Source organism: Ruditapes philippinarum, unplaced genomic scaffold (assembly GCF_026571515.1).
Source record: "Ruditapes philippinarum isolate M1 unplaced genomic scaffold, ASM2657151v2 ctg8935_1_1_1_1, whole genome shotgun sequence".
NCBI classification, from domain to species: domain Eukaryota; kingdom Metazoa; phylum Mollusca; class Bivalvia; order Venerida; family Veneridae; genus Ruditapes; species Ruditapes philippinarum.
In genome coordinates, this window is record NW_026865288.1 from 48,464 (window position 1) to 69,828 (window position 21,365).

The following is a 21,365-nucleotide window of genomic DNA, read 5'->3' on the forward strand; positions in this document are numbered from 1 at the left end:
TTAGTCTTAACAATTTTAATACAGATTTTAGGCAAATAAATAAATAAATAGATAAAAGCATGCAAATAATACACGTATTGCAATGGTTAAAAGTTAAAACATTATTCAGATTTTCTAAGAACACTATATTAGTTTGTATAAATGGTCAATTTGCATCTTCTGTCTGTTCCTTTCATGTCATTAGATGAGTCCTGTCAAACCCCTGAGCTGTAAAACAAAAGAAATTGATCACATTGTAGACAAAAACAAAAGACTCAAAGTTTCCTGTACAAAACCACTTAGTGTCTTATTATGTTTATACACGCAATTTTATCATTATCACTTCCTGAAGATTTGCTTTGCTAAAAACATTTGTTCTTTGACAATCTTTTTTTTCTCCTATAAAATATAGATTACAAAAGAAACTACATTAATTTCATAATGTGATAAAAAAAAACTTCTTAAACTTGAAATAAATGTAATAAATGTGCTTCCTGTTATATAAGACTTGGAGACATTTTTATAACATATAACATTTTGACTGTTTGTTTGTTTGGTTTGGTTTTACGGCAGATCAACACAATTTAGGTCATATGGCGCCAAAACCACCTCATCTGCTGTAGCTTAGAGATAAATACACACCAGTAATTCGAACCCCTTTAGTCACCTCTTACAATCACATGATGCTTTAAAGGCAACCCTTCAGCCACAAGGGGAACAATTTGACTGTTACATGTCCTAGTTTGTTGAAACAATCATATTTGTTTTGTTTGGTTTAAAAGGCATTTTTATGAACCCACTTATTCATGCATCCACTCATTTATGCATCCACAACTTTGTTTTAGGAAGCAAACTCATAAGTTATGGAAAAAACTTCAATCTTTCATCATAACCAAATAGAATTGATGTTTTTAATTTAAAACACGAAATATTTTGTATTTTATGCATTCTAATATGTAGATGAATTGGACATTGTACAACATTTAAATTGAGGGTTACAAAAGAACAACTGCAGAAGCCAACTGAATCAAATGTTTGCCTCAAGGCTATCAGGATTTCTTGCATGACACCAATATTGATAAGTCACAAAACAGGTGTACAAAATGTGATATCAATAAGCTTTGAGCATTACTGGTGATTGAAGACATAGATGTCCTTCTGATTAAAAATTTAATTATCAAATACTGACAGAGAATAATCTTGAATAGTCAAATATCCAAAAAGTGAAAAAGAATTACATACCAATTGTGCAAAGAATAACTTTTGCCTGAAAAAAGAATACCAAAATACACTTCAAAACATTATCAAATAATTTTATAGTCCTGTTGAATTTCAATTTAAACAACTTTAGAAAAACTGAAATGTCAAGTGTTTATCTGAATAGTTTACAATAGTTTGGAAAGTGCAACAGTAAAGAAGAAAATGTCTAAATTACACACTGAATCAGCTTTACATTTAAATACAGTATAGAAATAACTTTGTGTCTCTAAAATGTAAAGTATTTTAAACACATTTCTATACATTTATATGCATTAAATCATTTTTTATGTTTTAATTACACAGCTTTATATAGGACCAGATTTCATATTTTGTATAAAATGTATTGCTCAACTTTTTTTATATATAATTATCTTGCAATATTTATTGCTGAACTGTATTTATATATAATTATCTTGCAATATTAAAACCAAAATTACTGACAAAATTAAATATTTCATACAGCTTTTCATGCAAGATACATACTTGCCAATGTGATGAATAAGTTGAAATGATATTATACATCTTGTTTTTCTTCCAGCTTTTAAAGGTTCATATTTAGATAATATATGATCAATTACTATACAATTAATAAGAAACTTACTTCTTCTGCTGATGTAGCCTCAAACACATGACAATAAAACTCTTTAGCCATACTACAATATGTCTCCCTGAAATCAGATCATAAAATTTAAAATAAATCAATCCTTAACCAGCCCTTAATCTGCTGAATTTCTTACATGGACTTGTCTATCTTCCATTTTTGGAACTGTTTATAGTCAATTTGGTGATGTAAAGTCATTCGGCCAAGAAAATAGTGCATCCAATTAGCTCAGTAGGTAGAGCATTAAACTGTGTATCAGACAACCTGGGTTTGATTCCCGGACAGTGATGGTCAATTTCAATGTGATTGATCCTGAAGTCTTTTCAAAGGGCCCCTGCCCATTTTACCTCTCCCTCCAGCATGTAAAAGAATTACATTTTTTCTTTGCAAAAGTAAAGGCAATAGTAGGGGTTTAAATTCCCAGGAAAAAGCGTTGACAAAAAATTAAAATGTGGCTTACTGTTTTGGGGGCCCCGGAGTGAAAACAAACCAATACCACCCCTTTAGAGCGTGGTTCAAATACGGGCCCCTTTTAAAGTTCCGCAGGGTGAGAGTTAAGAGACTGCAGGAACATACATCATTTTTTGTTTAGAATAAATTGTCCTTCTATTGTACATTCATATGTAAATGAGAATTAATGCAAATGACACAGGCATTTATCCCCATTTATCATGTACTTTTAATATAAAACTATTTGCTAAAAATTAACATATTTATTACGCATACAAATACTTGAACTCTTGTACTGCTCAATCTATATAATGCACTTGCTTTTACTTTTGAGTTGTGAGGGAATCAAATAGTAAAAATCTGAAACCAAGTAGTCAAGGGTCTGGTCAGATGGCTATTGGCAAATTATTATTAATGAAACACCATTATTCAGTGATCTAAGATGAATTTGCATGTTTAGTTGTCAAGCAGCACCTCCAACATACACAGAAAAATACACATTGGGTCAGACATTTGCCAGATTTTATGGTAAATAAGAAAACGTTATTTCTTACTTCTGAACACAATTGCTATCTATTTCAAGATATTTCTCAAAACAAAATTGGTCTATGTGGCAGCATGGCCAGGTGGTTAATGTGTTGGACCAGTGATCTAAGGATCACTGTCTGAGTGGGTTCAAATCCCATCAGGGGTGAGCTGTTGTTTCCTTGAGCAAAAAACTTTCAACTCGTTGCTAAGTACTGGTTGGTTTCAGGAACGAATTCAAGATAAGCTTTAAACTTCCTGCACAATCAAACTAAAATAAATTCTGTATAAACCAAATGGCTCTTTATATACATGTGAAAAGTGATCACTGGCAAAATGGACTAATCATCTTACCCTGCTATAAATGCAAAATGTTTTAAAGCATCAGTCCTCCTACCACATGCTGATATCTCTGTATATACATGTTGAACCAGCAACTACAAATATATATAATTCATAACTCAACTTTTAAATAACATAACACTCTAACAAAACTAACAAAATGAGGTATGATACCATGAAATTACCACTTAATATTTTATCTAGTAATAACTAAGGTTCAACCAATGAATACTGTCATTTTTAAATAGCTGTTTACAACTGTCATGCAAATTTCTTCTATAAAAATCACTGCTACAAATAAGCTTCAAGTTTTCACCATAATCAAGCTAGTAAAATAAGTATGTTTATCATATACCAGTGCCGATTTTGTGACTGTAATAATGGTATTGCACCGCCGTGCATATATTTTGATTGATGTCATTTGTGTTATACAATAATAATGTAAAGACATGCTAAATGTAAGACTATAGGCTCATCTCTGTTTAACTGTCAACTGTTTTTATTTTGAATATGTGACAAATAGAACATTATATTTGTGTACTTTCAATACTAAATTATTTGAACTTGTTAAATAAAACAATATTATGCTTGCCAGACCCTCGCATAATATGATTTTATTCAATAAATTTAATATTGAATCTACACTCATTCAACATCCTCTATTTAAAATGATCCAATTTTTTTATTCACTTATACATTCTACAATATGTACTTGAATCTTTCTTACATAAGAGGGCACTTTCTAATAACCACTCTAAAATTTATTTAACTACAGTTTAACCTATGCTAACAGTCACTGCTGAGTGCTGAATGTGTTTTATTTTCATAGCAAAATTATAATTGATTAAAATAATAACTGACATGTATTTAAACATTTACATTTATACATGTACTTAATCTTTTATATTTCAAATCCTTATTTACAACATACAGAAAGTTTCATAAATACCTTTTTAGACACCGCATCTATTACAAACAGTTCCTTTTCTCCAAGTTCTAGTATCACATTCTGTAACAGAAATGAGCCGTGTCACGACAAAACCATCATAGTGTGTTTGTGACCAGCATGGATCCAGACCAGCCTGCACATCCGTGCAATCTGATCAGGATCCATGCTGTTCGCTATCAGTTTCTCTACATGTTATAGGGTCTGTAAGAGAACAGCATGGATCCTGATAAGACTGAGCAGAAGCGCAGGCTGGTCTGGATCCATGCTGGTCGTAAACCCATTATGTTGGTTTTGTCGTGAAGCAGCTCAAATATTTCTTCAACTTTATTTTCATATAACAAACCTTAGCCATGAGAGAAGTCTGGCAAAGCTTTGCAAGATGTACATCTTTTTTTCTTTTTTTTTTTTTACTCAAATTCAATGAATGTTTTTTCCAAATTCACTTTAACATGTTTAAGGCAGTTTTATCCTTGAATTTTAGCAGGGAATTAGTTAAATTATTCCCTTAGTTCCAAGACAAATGTATAAACTATCAATATAAGCAAACATCAACAACTTTTAACTGCGTCATTATACAGGAGATAACTTCAAAAATGTTTAAGAAAAGTCAGACATAAGTTACCCCCCATTAATTGGATCATCAACATAGATATGGAGACTAAATGTTGTAAATATGGATGCAGATATCAACTAAAATCTCACCTGTTTATTTGATGACCGCTGAGTCATCTCAGCTACCCCTTGTTCTATCATATTTACTCTACCATCCTGTAACAAAGAAACAATATTCATAAATAAGATTTTAGTCCATCATCCATAATAATGGGAGATAAAAATTTAAGACAAACTTTTAACTGCTAAATATAGGAGCAAAATAATTCATTTACCTATAACAAAGGGTAAATACTATACATATCAACTCTTTTATTAACCTAGAAGAAGGGCAGTGGTTGCTTAGTGATCAAGGTGTCTGCCTCTCAACGTGAGGATAGTGGGTTAAAACTCTGCTGAGGTCACAAAAATGTTTCTTTATATGACACCAGTACTGGTTAATTCCAAGCAGCTGACTTGGGGTGTGGTTCAAATAATTCTCAAGCTTTTATCATAATTATGTTTAAACTTACTCAAAAGAAAGTGATCAAAGTTAATGTGTTTATTTCAAAGATCTTAACAAGTTTTATTCATTTCAAAATGACATTTTCTAATTAAAATATACAATTTTCAAATCCCTACCTTGCCTAGATAGGATTTCCCAAGATATATGGTTTTATAGCTAGCCCTGCAAAATGAAGACATTATATTACGTGGGGAAATCTAATTAAAATTGTACACCAAAAGACAATAATTCATAAACATGAAAATCCTTAAACATGTTTAACTTATAATATGTGAAAAATTATGAAGAAAATGGCTTTCATATTAACATTGTTACATTTTATCTTTTTAACAAATAAAAAAAACAAATCTTTTTAAAAATGGAAATTTGGTTTGGGCAAGGGGTTTGGGCCCACAAAAGGGGACATTTTCCCATTTTGTACATCAAAAAATTGACAAAAAAAAAAAACAGAAATGTATCATTCTGATATTATGAAAATATATATTGGAAAAAAAATGCAATAGAGTTCTGAGTGATTTAGCATAAACATTTATATGATAATTTTTATTATTATATGCTATATATGAATATGTTATAACCAATTATGTATCTCATACTTACCAACAACATCCATATATAATTCTTTTGTGATACAATTCCAAAAACTATCAACATAATTATTTTACTAAAACTTATCAACATAATTATTTTACTAAACTTATCAACATAATTATTTCATTTATTATTATTTATGGTATTACAGACCTTCCATTATAGACCAAATTCACTTTAATTAAAGAAACAATTTCAAAACTGGTAATAGAGGGAACTGGTGGCCTAGTGGTTTAGGTGTCAACCTCTCAATCCAGGGATCATGGGTTTGAGCCCTACGGTCCAAGTATACTCAAATCACGATCATGTTTCCTCATTAGACACCATGACTGGTTCGTTCCAAGACTCAAAAGTGATTAATACATAAGTTGCAAGAACTTATTTCACAATTAAGCTAAAATAAATAAGATTTGACAAAAACTGGTAATTCACTTTAATTTAAAGGCAATTTTGAAACTGTTAGGCTTACCTCCCTTCCGAGTCATGTACAGGAACTTCATCTAGAATTTCCTCAGGAAGTATAGCTTCTGGTGGAAGACGTTCTTCATATTCGGCAAGTGGCGAGCCCGTGTCTGATGTAGATGATGACAATTCAAATCTCAAGACTCCCCAACATTTCCCCCCAACACTCTGAAAAGGGCCCCGTTACCCCATCAGCATTCCCCCCTGTTAAAAATAAAAATCTGTAAAATTCTTGACCCAAATTTTAATTTTGACACCAAAAAAACCTTGTTTTGCTTTTTTGGGAAAAGTATAGCCTGTATAGTTTTATTTCATTAAATTTGGGAAAAAAAGTCCCTTAAAAATCACCTATTTAATGACACTCCCATTAGTAGAAGGATAGCTCAAATGTCTCTGTAATTTATGTCAGACACAACCAAGCACATGTGTAAAATTTAGGTTCCTTCATAAACTAGCTCAAAAACCTCAGAAAGAGTAATGTCACCATTTTAACCCTTATCCTGCGATAAGGTTTTGCCACCAAGTAAGAGCCAGGCCAACCTGCATTAACATGGATTCTAACCAGACTCTGTTCTGTTGGCTGACTAACTTTTTTTCATCTTGATAAATTATTAATCAATTAAAATTTGAATTTATTGCAAGGGGTACCTTTTCATATTAAGATCCCTGTTGTTAATATATTGGCATACCTGTTGTTAAGATATTAGTATACCCGTTGTTAAGAAATTGGCATACCGGTTGTAAAGATATTAGTATACCCGTTGTTAAGAAATTGGCATACCGGTTGTAAAGATATTAGTATACCCGTTGTTAAGAAATTGGCATACCGAATGTTAAGAAATTGGCATACCAATATGTTAACCTTTACTCTGCTGAAACATTTATTAATAAACCATTGCCACCTTAGAACGAGACCATCTTTCATATCTCTACAGTCTTTCACAGCTTTGAAGTGTTAGCTGACTAACATAAAGTTTTCATTCTGATATCCAAAATATTAATAATGGACAGTTCCAACTAGTGAAGCTGGTGAAGTCCATTAAAGAAATTCAGCAAGTCAAGGGTTGTGAATAAGATTATAGTTACTTTCAAATCATTTTAACTAAAAAATATAATTGAATGGCGTAATAATTATTTGCTTACAGTTTCAGACTTCAGTATCATGCTGATACATTTTCTTGTTATTGGGTGTTTTTTGTTGTTGTTTTTGTTTTTCAACATACCTTTAGAACACAAATCTGTACTGGCTGGCCTTCATTCTGGTTAAAGATATAATACACCTAAAATTATAAACAAAGGTAAATGTAAAATTATCATTGATGAGCTATCATAGTCATATAGCAGCAATATTGTGAAATATCTTATTCAAAATAAGCACAAATTCAAAGGTTTTATTAATAAATTTAGTTTCCAAAACAAAAGCTGATTTTAAAAGGACTCCACTAATGTTTTTGACATGATAGGACTGAAAATATTTTTTCAGATTTTTATAACATTTGATAGGCCTTTCTTTACCAATAACTTGAGTTCAAATTTCATTCACTCAAACCAGTTTTCCGAAATTATCCTTTTTATTGTGTTAAAACAACCTGTAAATGAAAAGTGTTTACACCTATTTAAATCAAGTAGGGCTAAAAATTAAATTTAATATCAATTTTTAACTTAATTCCAAGTAACATACTCTCTTGGATTTCAGTAGAGCCACTTTGATAACCAGTTAAAATAAGAATTTACTAATGAAAATTTGAAACAAAGTAAATTATCCTGCTTGTACTTTAAGAGGTCAACTGTTGTCCATTAAGGAAAAACATCCTTAATGCTGCTAAGTGAATTTCAATTATGGAAAAAATTTCAAGAAACATCTAATATAGAATGCATGGTTTAAATGTGCCTTACAGCAGTTATATAAATTAAGTAAAACAAAATAAAGGTCACTTGTTCACATTTACTGCAATGGTTATTGTGGTGAATAAGCAAATCAGGTAATGGGGGATGCAGACTAAGTTATAATAATCAAGTTATAATTAATATGATTTAGTCTGGAATTTTACTGTTTCGACAAGTCAGGTTATGGAGGAAAATGATGCAGTTTAGGTTATGGTCTGTTGGAAATGAGGAAAAAGATGCAGCCTTGGTTGTGGTCTACTTCTACAAGTCAGAAAAAAAAGAATATGATGCAGGATTGGTTATAGTCTGTTTCAACAAGTCAGGAATAAAGAAAATGATGCAGACTTGGTTATGGTCTATTTCAACAAGTCAGGAATAAGGAAAATGATGCAGGCAAGGTTATAGTCTGTTTCAACAAGTCAGGAATAAAGAAAATGATGCAGACTTGGTTATGGTCTATTTCAACAAGTCAGGAATAAGGAAAATGATGCAGGCAAGGTTATGGTCTATTTCAACAAGTCAGAAAATGAAGAAAATTATGCAGGCAAGGTTATGGTCTATTCAACAAGTCAGAAAATGAAGAAAATGATGCAGGTAAGGTTATGGTCTATTTCAACAAGTCAGGAAACAAAGAAAATGCTGCAGGTTATGTTAAATTGTATTTCAAGCATGAACATTTTTTTTTTTTTGTTATTACATGCCAAACTTATACTAAAGAGATACAATGGGATTGGAGGAAAGCGATATTTCATTGATTATGAACATACATTAGGAAAACAAGTACATCTAGGATAATAAAAGACTATTTTGTTACCATTGCATCCCACCACCTACTGTTAAAAATAGGAACATGATTTCTAACAAATACAATGGCTAATCATACATAAGTTTTAAACATTTTCTCATATAAAATTCTGTATTACTTTTAGTACAAAAGCACATCTATATAATCACTATGTAATGTTGCAAAGACAATTCAAATATAACATTGAGAATTCTGAACTTTGCTTTGGTGGAGATAAATGGAATCTAGACGCATGTTTGTGACTATTGCCTCTTATAATCCAATAACACAAGGAAAATAGTCAAAATATATAAAAATTTCTTACAACTTAATGATAATATCATTTTTACCTTCCTCCACTTTTGAGGGCAGGCATTTGTAATGCAGGGCTAACAAGAGCACCGCTAGGCGGAGCATTATATGCCCGAAAGTGTTTTTTTTTTAGTAAGGATGAAGCATTTGTAAGACATGGAATTCGCTGTTCATCCTATAAAATTTTACAGCTGTAGGTTGATTAATACTTAAGTTATTAATAATGACCTTAACCTTTGACCTTGTGACCCCAAAATCAATAGGGGTCTTCTACCTTATATGGACAATCATCCTAAGAAGTTTGAATATTGTGGGCCAATTGGAACTTTAATTATGCTCTAGAAACTGTTTTCAGTATTAAGGTAAAAGTGACTTTGACCTTGTGACCCCAAAATCAATAGGGGTCTTCTACCCAATATGGACAATCATCCTATGAAGTTTGAATATTGTGGGCCAAATGGAACTTACGTTATGCTCCGGAAACTGTTTTTGGTTTTAAGGTAATTGTGACCTTGACCTTTGACCTAGTGACCCCAAAATCAATAGGGGTCTTTTGCCCAATATGGACAATCATCCTATGAAGTTTGAATATTGTGGGTCAAATGGAACTTAAGTTATGCTCCAGAAACTGTTTTCAGTTTTAAGGATATAGTGACCTTGACCCTTGACCTTTTGACCCCAAAATCAATAGGGGTCTTCTACCCAATATGGACAATCATCCTATGAAGTTTGAACACTGTGGGCCAAATGGAACTTACATACATGTGACAAATGAAATTGGCCAAATCTGGATTTTCAGCTGGATTTTAAGGCTCAAAACTGGATTTTTTTTATCGACTTGAATTTCAATGCGTGTTTGGCATATTTGGTTCAAAGAATCTATATTACCCTCAAAGTCATTAAATGATTATATTTTTTTATGATTTTTTTGTAGATCAATATTAATTTATTTCACCAAAAAATAAATAAATAGATAAATAAATAAGTGTAGTCATACAGGCTATTTCAAAACAGTCACATTTTCACATTTCATTATTTTCAGTTTGAGGGATTATATCTGTCTTTTCAGTCATTCAATAATTGTCTACAAGCTATTTGAAAACGTACAACAACTATTCATGAACATAAGACTCTGACAGTTAGATAACGTAACATAAGAAGAAGACTCAAAATAAATGCAAGAATCGTTCTGTTAATTAAATCCACATTTTTGCCTCGATGATTGTGTAATTCCTAAACAAAACAAAAAAAAATACCCACTCTCTAAAAATAGGTTAATTAGACATCTCAAACAGATCCACTTTAAATGATTCTGTACACCATTTATCTTTATCAGTGCGGCACTAATCAAAGAAAATCAAAGGTTGAGCCGAATTCATACATGTAAATTTACAGGGTAGTTTGATGACGTAACGTGTAATACACAAAAGAGGTCAATTGATTGACACACGACACGTGATAAGTTAAACATGTGAGAATAACTTTGGGTTTAAACACTGTTTATTACATCACGGACACCTTGCTGTCAATTAGTGACTCAACATTTAATCCGCTATAATTTAGGATATGGACAGATAACAATCAATGCCCGGAGGCACGGTTTACATGTTAGATACAGGTGCTGTGTTTGATTTTTTTTATGTTGATTTTGATTTTTTTTTTAAATATCGGGAATTCAAGCTGTAATATCGGGAATCGGGATCAGTGTTGAAATATCGGGATTTTTTTAAATCCCGCCGGGATGTCACATGTATGAACTTAAGTTATGCTCTGGAAACTGTTTCCAGTATCAAGGTAATAGTGACCTTGACCTTTGACCTTGTGACCCCAAAATCAATAGGGGTCTTCTATCCAATATGGACAATCATCCTATGAAGTTTGAACATTGTGGGTCAATTGGAACTTAAGTTATGCTCCGGAAACTGTTTTCAGTATCAAGGTAATAGTGACCTTGACCTTTGACCTTGTGACCCAAAAATCAATAGGGGTCTTTTACCCAATATGGACAATCATCTTATGAAGTTTGAACATTGTGGGCTAAATGGAACTTAAGTTATGCTCTGGAAACTGTTTCCAGTATCAAGGTAATAGTGACCTTGACCTTTGACCTTGTGACCCCAAAATCAATAGGGGTCTTCTATCCAATATGGACAGTCATCCTATGAAGTTTGAACATTGTGGGTCAATTGGAAGTTAAGTTATGCTCCGGAAACTGTTTTCAGTTTTAAGGTCATAGTGACCTTGACCTTTGACCTTTTGACCCCAAAATCAATAGGGGTCTTCTACCCAATATGGGCAATCATCCTATGAAGTTTGAACATTGTGGGCCAAATGGAACTTAAGTTATGCTCCGGAATCCAAATTGCTAACGGACGGACGGACAGACAGACAGACGCCAGGGGGTATAACATAATATGCCCTTTCGGGCATATAAAAACGTGTGAGATTTTTGTAAATGTACACTATTAAGATCAACTTTCTTTGCCTTCTACAAAGTATAGAAAGAAGATGCTCATTTTTTCCAATTTCTATGAAAAAAACAATCACCTGAAACCTCATGGTCTTTGTTAACCATTTTATTTTTCTCTATAAACAAAAATATATAGAAGTTTTAATAATGGATAAAAAAACACTCTTACCCCACTTTTACCAACACCCCTCAGACTTTGTCCACACATCTCATCCAACACATCTCCAACACACACTTTATCCTGTCAGAATTTATATAAATTTAACTTAAACAGGTTTATTCTAGCTCACTAATGGTAAATATTTAACCAATTACATATTTAATTCAATTTATTGTTATTCATAATCATATTAAATATTCGAACAGTTAAAACTAAAATATTCTATCATCATGATAAACTCTCATATAATTTATACTCAACTACTTACCAAATATATTACATATTGATAATAAGCAATTTTTCATTGAAAATTTTCTAGCACAGACAAAAGGTAATGCTGTCATTTAATGTTTTTATTTTCTAGGTATATCTAGTTTTAATTTTTTAAATGCCACAGTAATGTATTTAAGACAATATAACCCCTTTGACTCCTAACTCCATCTATTATTTGGCAATGCCACTCAAATAGAGCAAACTTGACAGGCTGAAGAATTAAAACGCAGCTCTACACAGTTTGTTACAAAATTTGTATACATTATTTTGATATCAAATCCATGAAACTCGGTTCCTAATTCAGAGCAGGACAATTCTGTTTAATAAAAATTCAGCATTTTAACAGTTAAGAATTTGAAGCTTTCATTTTGGGGGGAAAACAAAAGGTGCCCCTCTTGGCATATTCCAGGCACAAAGGATACTAAAGAAGAACTACCTATGCTTTCTTTGTCATCCTTTGCCAAGAGTAAACCTATTTCTAACCACATATAAATAGTAATGTAAGAAACAAGATTCTAATTTAATGACTTTATATCAGTAGACGTTGTTATTAAACAAAAGGTTTAACAAAGGTATCACAATGTAACATAGTTTTACATTTTTATTTCAATAAATATCAGTAATAAATTTAATCTTACATCTTCACCAGCCACGCTGTTTGGGTCTACCTGTGTTACAATTGGATATCCTTTCACAGTTCTGAAACACAATTTCAAAGCATTTGAACAATAAACAGTACATAATTTTACTATAATGCAAGAAAAATAAATATCTATTTCCATTCTAACATGATTATATAAAGGAGAATTGATAAAAATATGCTGAACTTCATTGAGTGTTAAAGTAATTTTCTTGACATCATATGGTTTACTGACATCATACTAGTATTTGAATTTATATGATGTATAAGCATTGAGTTTTTTTTTTTGCTGTGCATATATCGTGTAATAATGCACCTGATTGTCGTATTTATTTGACAGGGGAATAGTGTGGAGCCTGTTAGAATTAACACTAACATCTTTGATTTTATATCAAGTATTTCACAGTATTGACAAGTGAGCAGTCTTTAAAACTTGATTTCTGCATCAGAAAAAGTATGATGAGACATGTCTATAAGGTCTCCTTGGGTTAAGGATATGTTAAAAGACTAAGTATTAGGAACACATACCTTATATCTAATCCAAGATCCTCTGAAGGCACTAACTCATATTGCTTATACACCTGAAATGTTGATATTGCGACGTGCGCGCGGGTGGGGCAAAGATTAAGTCTAAATATTCATATAAGGGGCCGACTATACTGGACTAATTTAATTATTTCTTGGCGTAGTCAGGCGTTGATATCTCCCTGGTAGCGGGTAGACTAAAGACTCTCCCCTGGTAGCGGGTGAGCGCACGTCACGATCGACCGAGCCGACCAGAAAATAACAAAAGTTATTTGATTCTCAACAAGTAAATTTATTTAAGGAGCGAATAACAATTAATAGAATTCGAGAAAACTTAACAAATATTTAACTATTTAACAGTATCTTAACTTCCTAAGCTGTCAGACCTCGACGAAAATGGCAAAGTGTGAAAATTTAATAAAAGCTCTTAAATTTAATTTCCTACAAAAATTTATTATGGAAAAATTTACTTAATCAGCAATAATGATGCCAGAAAGTTCTTAGTACCTAAACTTCTGAAGAAACCTGAAGAAATTATCAAAAATAATTATTTAAATTCTGAGAGTAATCAGAGCGTGGCTGCTCTCTAGGAAACCTGGATCGCAACTGAAGTTTAGCGTTGATTTGACCCGGGGCATGCGCAGAGGGTCCCTTTGACCCGATGCTGGGCATGCGCCGTAGGTAACACTGACCCGGTGAAAAAGGGGTCCGCAGAAAATTTATGATCCGCATAATGAGTTATGACCCGACACGGAGCATGCGCACTTGCAAAGAAGATGACTACACGAAAACAGCTGAGCGGAGAAATCTGGAAAATAACTTAAAAATAAACAATAATACAAAATGTCAGCTGTAAGGAACGATGGAGGAGTGTGACAAAGGATGAACTTAAACAGTATGTATCAAAAATCTCAAGGTCTGACGCTGAAATACAACGATATATACGATAGAAAATAACAACATAAAAAGTCACATGTTCCGATGCGGACATGTACATTAATTAAACACATGTGATAATGATTACGAGTTTTGCAATGTTTCAGGTTGAATTGACATGATAATATTATGTTAATATAACATATATATAAGATGTTTATAAGTATTTGAACATGTCAATATTACAAAATAAATATAGTTAATTATTGCAATCTTTATCATTTATTTAAATAAAAGTAATTAAAAGTCCTCTTCACTATTTTTACAATTGTCATTGTAAATGATTACATGCCGTGACGATGACGTCACATTACTCCCCCCCTTAAAAAAATCAGTTCGTCCCGAACTGGTACATTACATTTGTATTTACATTATATTTATTTTATTTATTTATTTTTATTTTTTATAAAAATACACAACTTTACTAAAAAAAAAAAAATAAAAATAATAATTAGCTCAAATAATCAAACATTTGGAATTATAAATGTTGAAATGTTTCGTAAAAAAAAAAAATTGACACAAATAATTAATTGATTTAATCAAGCAAATTATCTGATTACTTATTCATTCAAATTGTAAGTTAATTCTTCAATACAAAAATTTATTACCTCTATTACACACAAAAAAAACTACACTTTAATTAGAGATTACACAACTTACACTATTATCTTCCAAATAGAATTTGTAATCAATAATTTTAACAACCACCTTCATAAAGTTACAATATTTTTTTTTTTTTTAATATACATAAATTAAGACTAAAAGATTAATCGACTTACTGATATTTCCAGAATTCATAATCAATTGACTTAAATATGTACATACATGTAGCAAACAATTTTTTTTTTATATTATAAATGTCCATAACTTTTCCTGTCCAAGTGCACATAATGTTCATAAATTAATATTTACCTTTCCTTCTGTTGTAGAGTATACAGTTCCAAATGAATACGAAGTTATAACACCAGATGAATTATATTTCCAGGTATTCACTACTTATAATTATAATATAAATTTTTATCACACTGAAATTTTTAAATGTAAATTTTATATTAGTTTTCACAGTCCAAAAGTTCTGTTTTAATGATGAATTTTATTTATTATTTATTAATACACAGTCACAACACGATAATTATTTCTTTCCTTATTTTATTGTAGCTTTCTCACAAATATGGATGATGTCCACAGTGCTTGCAGTTGAATGATGTCGTTTGAGTTTCTCTTGCTCTTGCCGAATTTTCTGATGGATTTGGAACGATCGACGTCTCCAAACAATACACGTCTCCATTGTGAAATACAACTTTCTCCCTTTTTATAACCGTGGTACCTTTGCAAGCATAGCTGATGTCGGCTGCATCCACACCAAGTTGCAAAGCTCGGATGCGTTGTTCTTTTATCAGACTTGAATTAACAGTGTTAAGATATGCTGAAGGTGCTCCTCGGAGGTATGTACGAGGATCATGCATCGTGTATTCGTAGTTGGATACTGTATGCGTTTTGTCAACCTCCAGCGGAATGTTCTTAACTTTAATCAGACGATAATCTCTAGATTCGGCTTGTTTGAACTTTGGCAAAACTGGTAATATTGGCATGGTTGTTTGAGTAGACTGGATGGCAGGTGTAACAGTGGTATTCGGTGAACTTGATGCGGATAAACAATTTAAAACTAATTCTGGGGTTGACAATGCTGGTGATGATTCTGCTGGGGCTGGCTCCGGCTCTGGGGTAGAAATAACTGGCGCAGATACAGATACACTTGAATTTGACTCGACAGGTATTAATGGGGTGAATTCGGATGACCATGGTGTAGCAAATAAATTGTCATCTAACAGATAATCAAGGCTAGGTGTCGTGAGCAATGGATTAGTTGATGACCAATCAGTATTGTTTAAATCTGAAATTGACGTTAGCGGTTCAGAAGTGGAAGATTCAACAGATGAACTGACAGGTTGTACCTTTGGTATCTCCTTAGCTCCCTCCGGTTTTTGGGGATTTCCAAACGGCATTAAGCTGTCTGAAGAAGTATGGTAACTTGGCAATTCAACCTGATGGCTATTAAGAACATCTGGATCTACTTCAATGTTTATGCCATAGTCTGGCGGAGTGTTGATATTTTCATATTCGACGCTCTCAGTATTCGTAACCTTCCGTCTCTTACAACATGTTTCTTCATGCCTTCTTAGGTTTCTTGAACGGCGCACCGGATATTCCTCACCACAACCATATTTACAGGCGACTTTTCTCTCGTGCCGGTCTTGGATATGTCTATCCCATTGTATGTCTGTGTCGTAGCCAACACAACATTCTCGACACACATACTTCCTTGTCAGATATGGTAACTTTGGTATTTTCGGAAACTTCGGCATACTGCAAAATACAAATTATGAACATATTGTTACTATTTAGAAGCTATTTGCTTTTTACATTTTATTAACGACTGGTTTCAGGCGATTATGATGAACTATTTGAATCTTGTTTTTACACTTAATCTTGTAATTGAGGTCTGACAGCACATCAATTATTTCAAATGGTCCCACCCACCTATTCTCTAGTTTGGGGGTTCTACCTTTAGTCTTCACTTCTTTAGTCAGCCATACTTTATCACCGATCTGGTAAGAAATTGAATTTGCACGGTGGTCATATTGCTTTTTCTGACGGTCAGACGCAAGTGACATATTATGACGCGCGATTTCATGTATTTTATTCATAATAACACGCTTTTGTTGTATGAAATTACTTGGCGACGCTGCCTCGGTTTCGGGTTTATCTGCACCAAACAATAGATCTGCGGGTAAAATTGGTTCTTGACCTAACATCATTTTACTGGGAGTGTATCCTGTGGATTCTTGTACAGAGGATCTGTACGCTAAAAGTAAAAATGGCAAATGAATATCCCAATCTTTTTGGTTACAATCAACTACTTTTGCTAACATGTCTGCTAGAGTTTTAAAAATTCTCTCACAAAGTCCATTAGTTTGGGGATGATATGGGGAACACCTTGTCTTATCAATATCTAAAATAGTACATAACTCTTGGAATACATTTGACTCAAATTGCCTCCCTTGATCAGTTATAATCTGTCTTGGGATCCCAAATCTACTAACAAATTCAGTAATAAAAATATCAGCACACGTTTTAGCTTCTTGGTTCGGCAATGGATATAACTCTACCCATTTAGTGAAATGGTCAATAACACCTAATATAAATTTGTTGCCCAAATTCGACAATGGTAAAGGTCCAAAAAGGTCAAGGCCTACTCGTTCCATAGGACACCCAACTTGGTACTGCTTCATTTTGGCTTTGGCTCTTGTAAATGGTAATTTCCTTGCTTGGCATATTTTACAACTATTACACCAGTCTTCAATGTCGTCTTGGCTGTTTACCCAATAAAATAACTTTTGCAGTTTATATTTAGTTTTAGTGATACCTAAATGACCTGCCGTTCTATTGTCATGTATTAAAGTCATAACAGTATTTCTCATATTTTCGGGAACTATCAACTGCCAATGATAAGTGTCATCAATATTGTACCATTTTCTATACAATATGTTATTATGTAATCTAATTCTATCCCACTGGGACCAGTATCTTTTAAGAACAGAATTTTTATTGGAAATTTCAGTCCAAGGAGGTCTTTTATTTTCTCTCTTCCAAGATAAAAGGAATTTAAGATTTTCATCTTTTAACAACTCTTTATGTATTTCTTCAGTTTCAATTGATTTTATCCATTGATCCCTGCTTTCACTGTCAACAGAAGGTCCAGCCGATTGCTGTTCTCTCTTAGTGTTCTCCTGGGCCCTTGGATTACACTCTTCTCTATTCATTGAAGCAATTGTTTCCAAAGCTTCCTTATTCTCAGGGATTTCGGGATGTACCATTCTACAGGACTCTTTTATCTCTTCTTCATTTGAAGACATCTCTCTCTTTTCACAATAGTTACAATTTTCACATGGCCTCCTTGATAAACCATCACAATTTCCGTGTTTTGTGCCACTACGATGTGTTATTTCAAAATCGTAAGAGCCTAGGGTCTCTAACCATCTTGCTAATTGCCCACATGTCAATTTCATATTCATTAGCCAAGATACTGCGGCATGGTCTGTCCTAATTTTAAAATGTACTCCATAAACATAGTGATGAAATGCTCTAATTCCTTCTATAACTGCAAGCAGTTCTTTCCTAGTAACACAGTATTTAATCTCTTGTTTATTTAAGGTTCTGCTATAATAACCTATAACTCTTTCTGTATTGTTTTGTACTTGTGAGCACACAGCTCCAAGCGCAAAAGAGCTGGCATCGCAATCTATTATATAAAGATCTGTTGCATTTGGATACCCTAATATAGGTGCTGTGGTTAAGGCTTGTTTAAGTTGCATAAAGGATCTTTGGCATTCGTCCGTCCAGATAAAAACAGCTTCTTTCTCAGTTAACTTATGAAGTGGCTTAGCAATCTGTGCAAATGATTTGATAAAGGACCTGTAATAGCTAGCAGTTCCCAGAAAACTACGAAGTTCTTTAACAGTAGTAGGAATTGGCCATTTAGTTATTGCCTCAATTTTGCTTGTTTCTGTCTGCACACCATCTTCCGAAACTGTATGACCTAAGAAATTAACCTTTCTCTTGAAAAGAAAACATTTTTGCGGTGAAACCTTCAATTTGGCATTACTAAGTTTCTGTAAAATTAAATCTAGTCTATACAGGTGGTCATCAAAAGTTTGGGCATACACAATCAGGTCATCTAAATAAATCAGGCATATGTTATATTGTAAACCAGCCATAACCAATTCCATTAAACGTTGATAAGTACTGGCACTATTGCACATGCCCATAGGCATAACTTTAAATGCATACTGGCCTTTATGGCAAACAAAGGATGTTTTGTCCTTATCATCAGGGTGCATCTGTACTTGGTAATAACCTGAAGTACAGTCTAATGTTGAAAACCATGTGGCGCCCTGAAGTGAATCTAGACAGTCTCTGGCACGGGGTAGGGGGTATGAATCTTTCAAGGTCACAGCATTGATTTTTCTGTAATCTACACAAAGCCTAATTTCACCTGAACGCTTTCTTACTGGGACAATAGGACTACTCCAAGGTCCAGCACTCGGTTCTATTAAATCGGCATCTATCATTCTCTGTATTTCAGTTTCTACTCCCTCTCTCATACTTATAGGTAATCGTCTAGGCTGTTGCTTGATAGGGGGTGCCAGTCCTGTATTTACTTTATGTTGTGTTATATCTGTCTGACCTAGGTCAGTTTTTGACTTGGAAAATACATTTTGATGTTTAATAAGTAACTTTTTGACCTCTAACAGTTGGGACTGTGTTAAGTTTGATTTACACCCTTCATATATTTCATTCAAATGCTCTGGAATAGGTTCTTTACTATCAGAATTTTCTGAAATTATATTTACTCTTTCAAGGTCAAAATTATCAAGGTCACCTATCTCTAATATATCAACTGGTACTACTTGACCGGCATTGGTATTCTTATACAACTTTAACGGCTTAGTGGTTATATTCATTATACGTAGTGGAATGAAATCACTGTTCAAGGACACTAAGGACTTTCCTAATAATACACCATTGTTTTGCCAGTAATCATTAACAGACTCTATCATTCCTATTGGAAAATTAATATGTTGGTCATCTATGGTACCTTTCACTATGGCCTCACTGGCTGGAAGGACTGTTGCATTTTCAGCTAATCTTATTTTGTATACAGTAGGTGCTTTTTCTTCTAAAACACAGGGTACAACTTCTCCACCAAGTATGATGGAGGAGCCACTAATGTCAATCTGTCCCTTATTTTGATATAGGAAATCAAATCCTATCACCATTGGTACTTCAACATCAGCCAACACAAATTTTTGTTTATACATTTTCTGACCTATATATACGGATAGATAAACTGTTCCTTCAGTTTGTATGTTTTTTCCATCTGCACTTTTTAAGGTAGAACTACTGTCTATTTTATCAGGCATTTTATACTTTAATGCTAATTCTTCATATTTCTTGGGATGCAAAATACTACATGTTGCACCTGTATCTACTAGGGCTTGTATTTTCATATCTTGTATATTTACTCTTATATAAATGCCATTATAATTAATGGGTCTGTTTAAAACTGGCGCTGTATCCCGACCCACAGTTACAGCCTCTTTAAGTTTTCCTGGTTCTTTCCTTGGGGTTGGTTACTAAATTGCTCATTTTGCCAATTCTTGCTGTATTGTCCAGTTTGTTTTACATTGTTTTCTCTAGCATAACTTTTATTGTGATATTTGTTAAAGGGTAGGTTACTGGGTTTATTCTGGGGACAGTCTCGACGGAAATGACCTCTTTTTCCACATTGGTAACATGAGTAACCTCTATCATCTGATCTTCTTTTTGGTGATGTAGCAGCATTTTCTATTTTAGCTAATCGATTCTCTAGATTACAAATATCTAATTCTTGTATGGATTGCTGACAGTCTGTAACACCTCGACTAAAAATTGTCTGTCTTTTTCTCTCTTGAAGGAATAACTGACTTTCTAAAGTTACAGTAATTGCTTTATTCATGTTTTCTGGGCGTGATTGCTGAACATAAAATTTAAGTTCACTATCATCTAAGGCCTGAATAAAATGAACAATGGACTCTTGTTCAACAGTTGCTGATGTACTTCCAGGAAAAGCTTTTCGGGTTAAAAGTTTAATATCTGCAGCAAGCTCTTCTATGGTCTCGTTTCTCTTCTGTTTCCTGGCCCGTAACTTGGCTTTGTATAAATTTGTCTGATTACTAGGCTCAAATGTTTCTTTGAGTACATCAACTATACGGTTAAAATTCATCTGGTCATTTTCATCTATTTCATTGATTATATTTTGGGCTTTTCCCCTAAGGTTTATTATAAGATTCATGGCCTTGTCAATATCTGACCAACCATTCATTTTGGCTACAAGGTTATATTGACGTAAGTAGACATCAAGAGATGAGGTACCGTCAAAGGTCGCTGGTTTCAGATTTCTCTTCTGAAACAAATTACTAGATTCCTCATAATTAGGATACATATACGGGTTATTTGTTCTGGGGTGCACTGTATTGTCATTAACTTGTGCATTATTTTG

General features: G+C 33.1%; 2 protein-coding genes across 4 annotated transcripts in view; both read right to left on the bottom strand.

Moving 5' to 3' along the window:
* LOC132728550 (uncharacterized) lies at positions 1-7,440 on the bottom strand. The gene is made up of 9 exons (XM_060714198.1): positions 7,420-7,440; positions 6,284-6,444; positions 5,340-5,385; positions 4,809-4,874; positions 4,107-4,166; positions 3,170-3,252; positions 1,841-1,907; positions 1,222-1,246; positions 1-207 (listed from the first exon to the last, which is right to left on the bottom strand). Exons 1-9 carry the CDS (start codon positions 7,438-7,440, stop codon positions 173-175), a joined length of 564 nt encoding a protein of 187 aa, XP_060570181.1. The 3' UTR covers positions 1-172.
* The window catches only part of LOC132728549 (uncharacterized), a 25,454-nt gene continuing 11,509 nt past the window's right edge, over positions 7,421-21,365 (bottom strand). The window contains exons 9-13 of one of the 3 annotated variants that reach the window (XM_060714197.1): positions 13,331-13,383; positions 12,801-12,861; positions 11,899-11,970; positions 8,978-8,996; positions 7,499-7,556 (exon numbers count right to left, since the gene is read on the bottom strand). In XM_060714197.1, coding sequence (XP_060570180.1) covers positions 8,994-8,996; positions 11,899-11,970; positions 12,801-12,861; positions 13,331-13,383 — 189 coding nt within the window. In that variant the 3' untranslated portion in view covers positions 7,499-7,556; positions 8,978-8,993. Of the gene's footprint in view, positions 7,557-8,977; positions 8,997-11,898; positions 11,971-12,800; positions 12,862-13,330; positions 13,384-21,365 lie in introns of all 3 variants that reach the window. The other 2 variants (XM_060714195.1, XM_060714194.1) reach the window with 2 other exon arrangements.

Coding starts and splice junctions, on each gene's coding strand:
- LOC132728550 (XM_060714198.1), bottom strand. CDS start 7,440: ATGATACTGAAGTCTGAAACT. Junction 4,875..5,339: donor GGAAATCCTATCTAGGCAAG/GTAGGGATTTGA, acceptor TCTTTGTTACAG/GATGGTAGAGTAAATATGAT. Junction 1,908..3,169: donor CATTTTGCATTTATAGCAGG/GTAAGATGATTA, acceptor ATCTGATTTCAG/GGAGACATATTGTAGTATGG.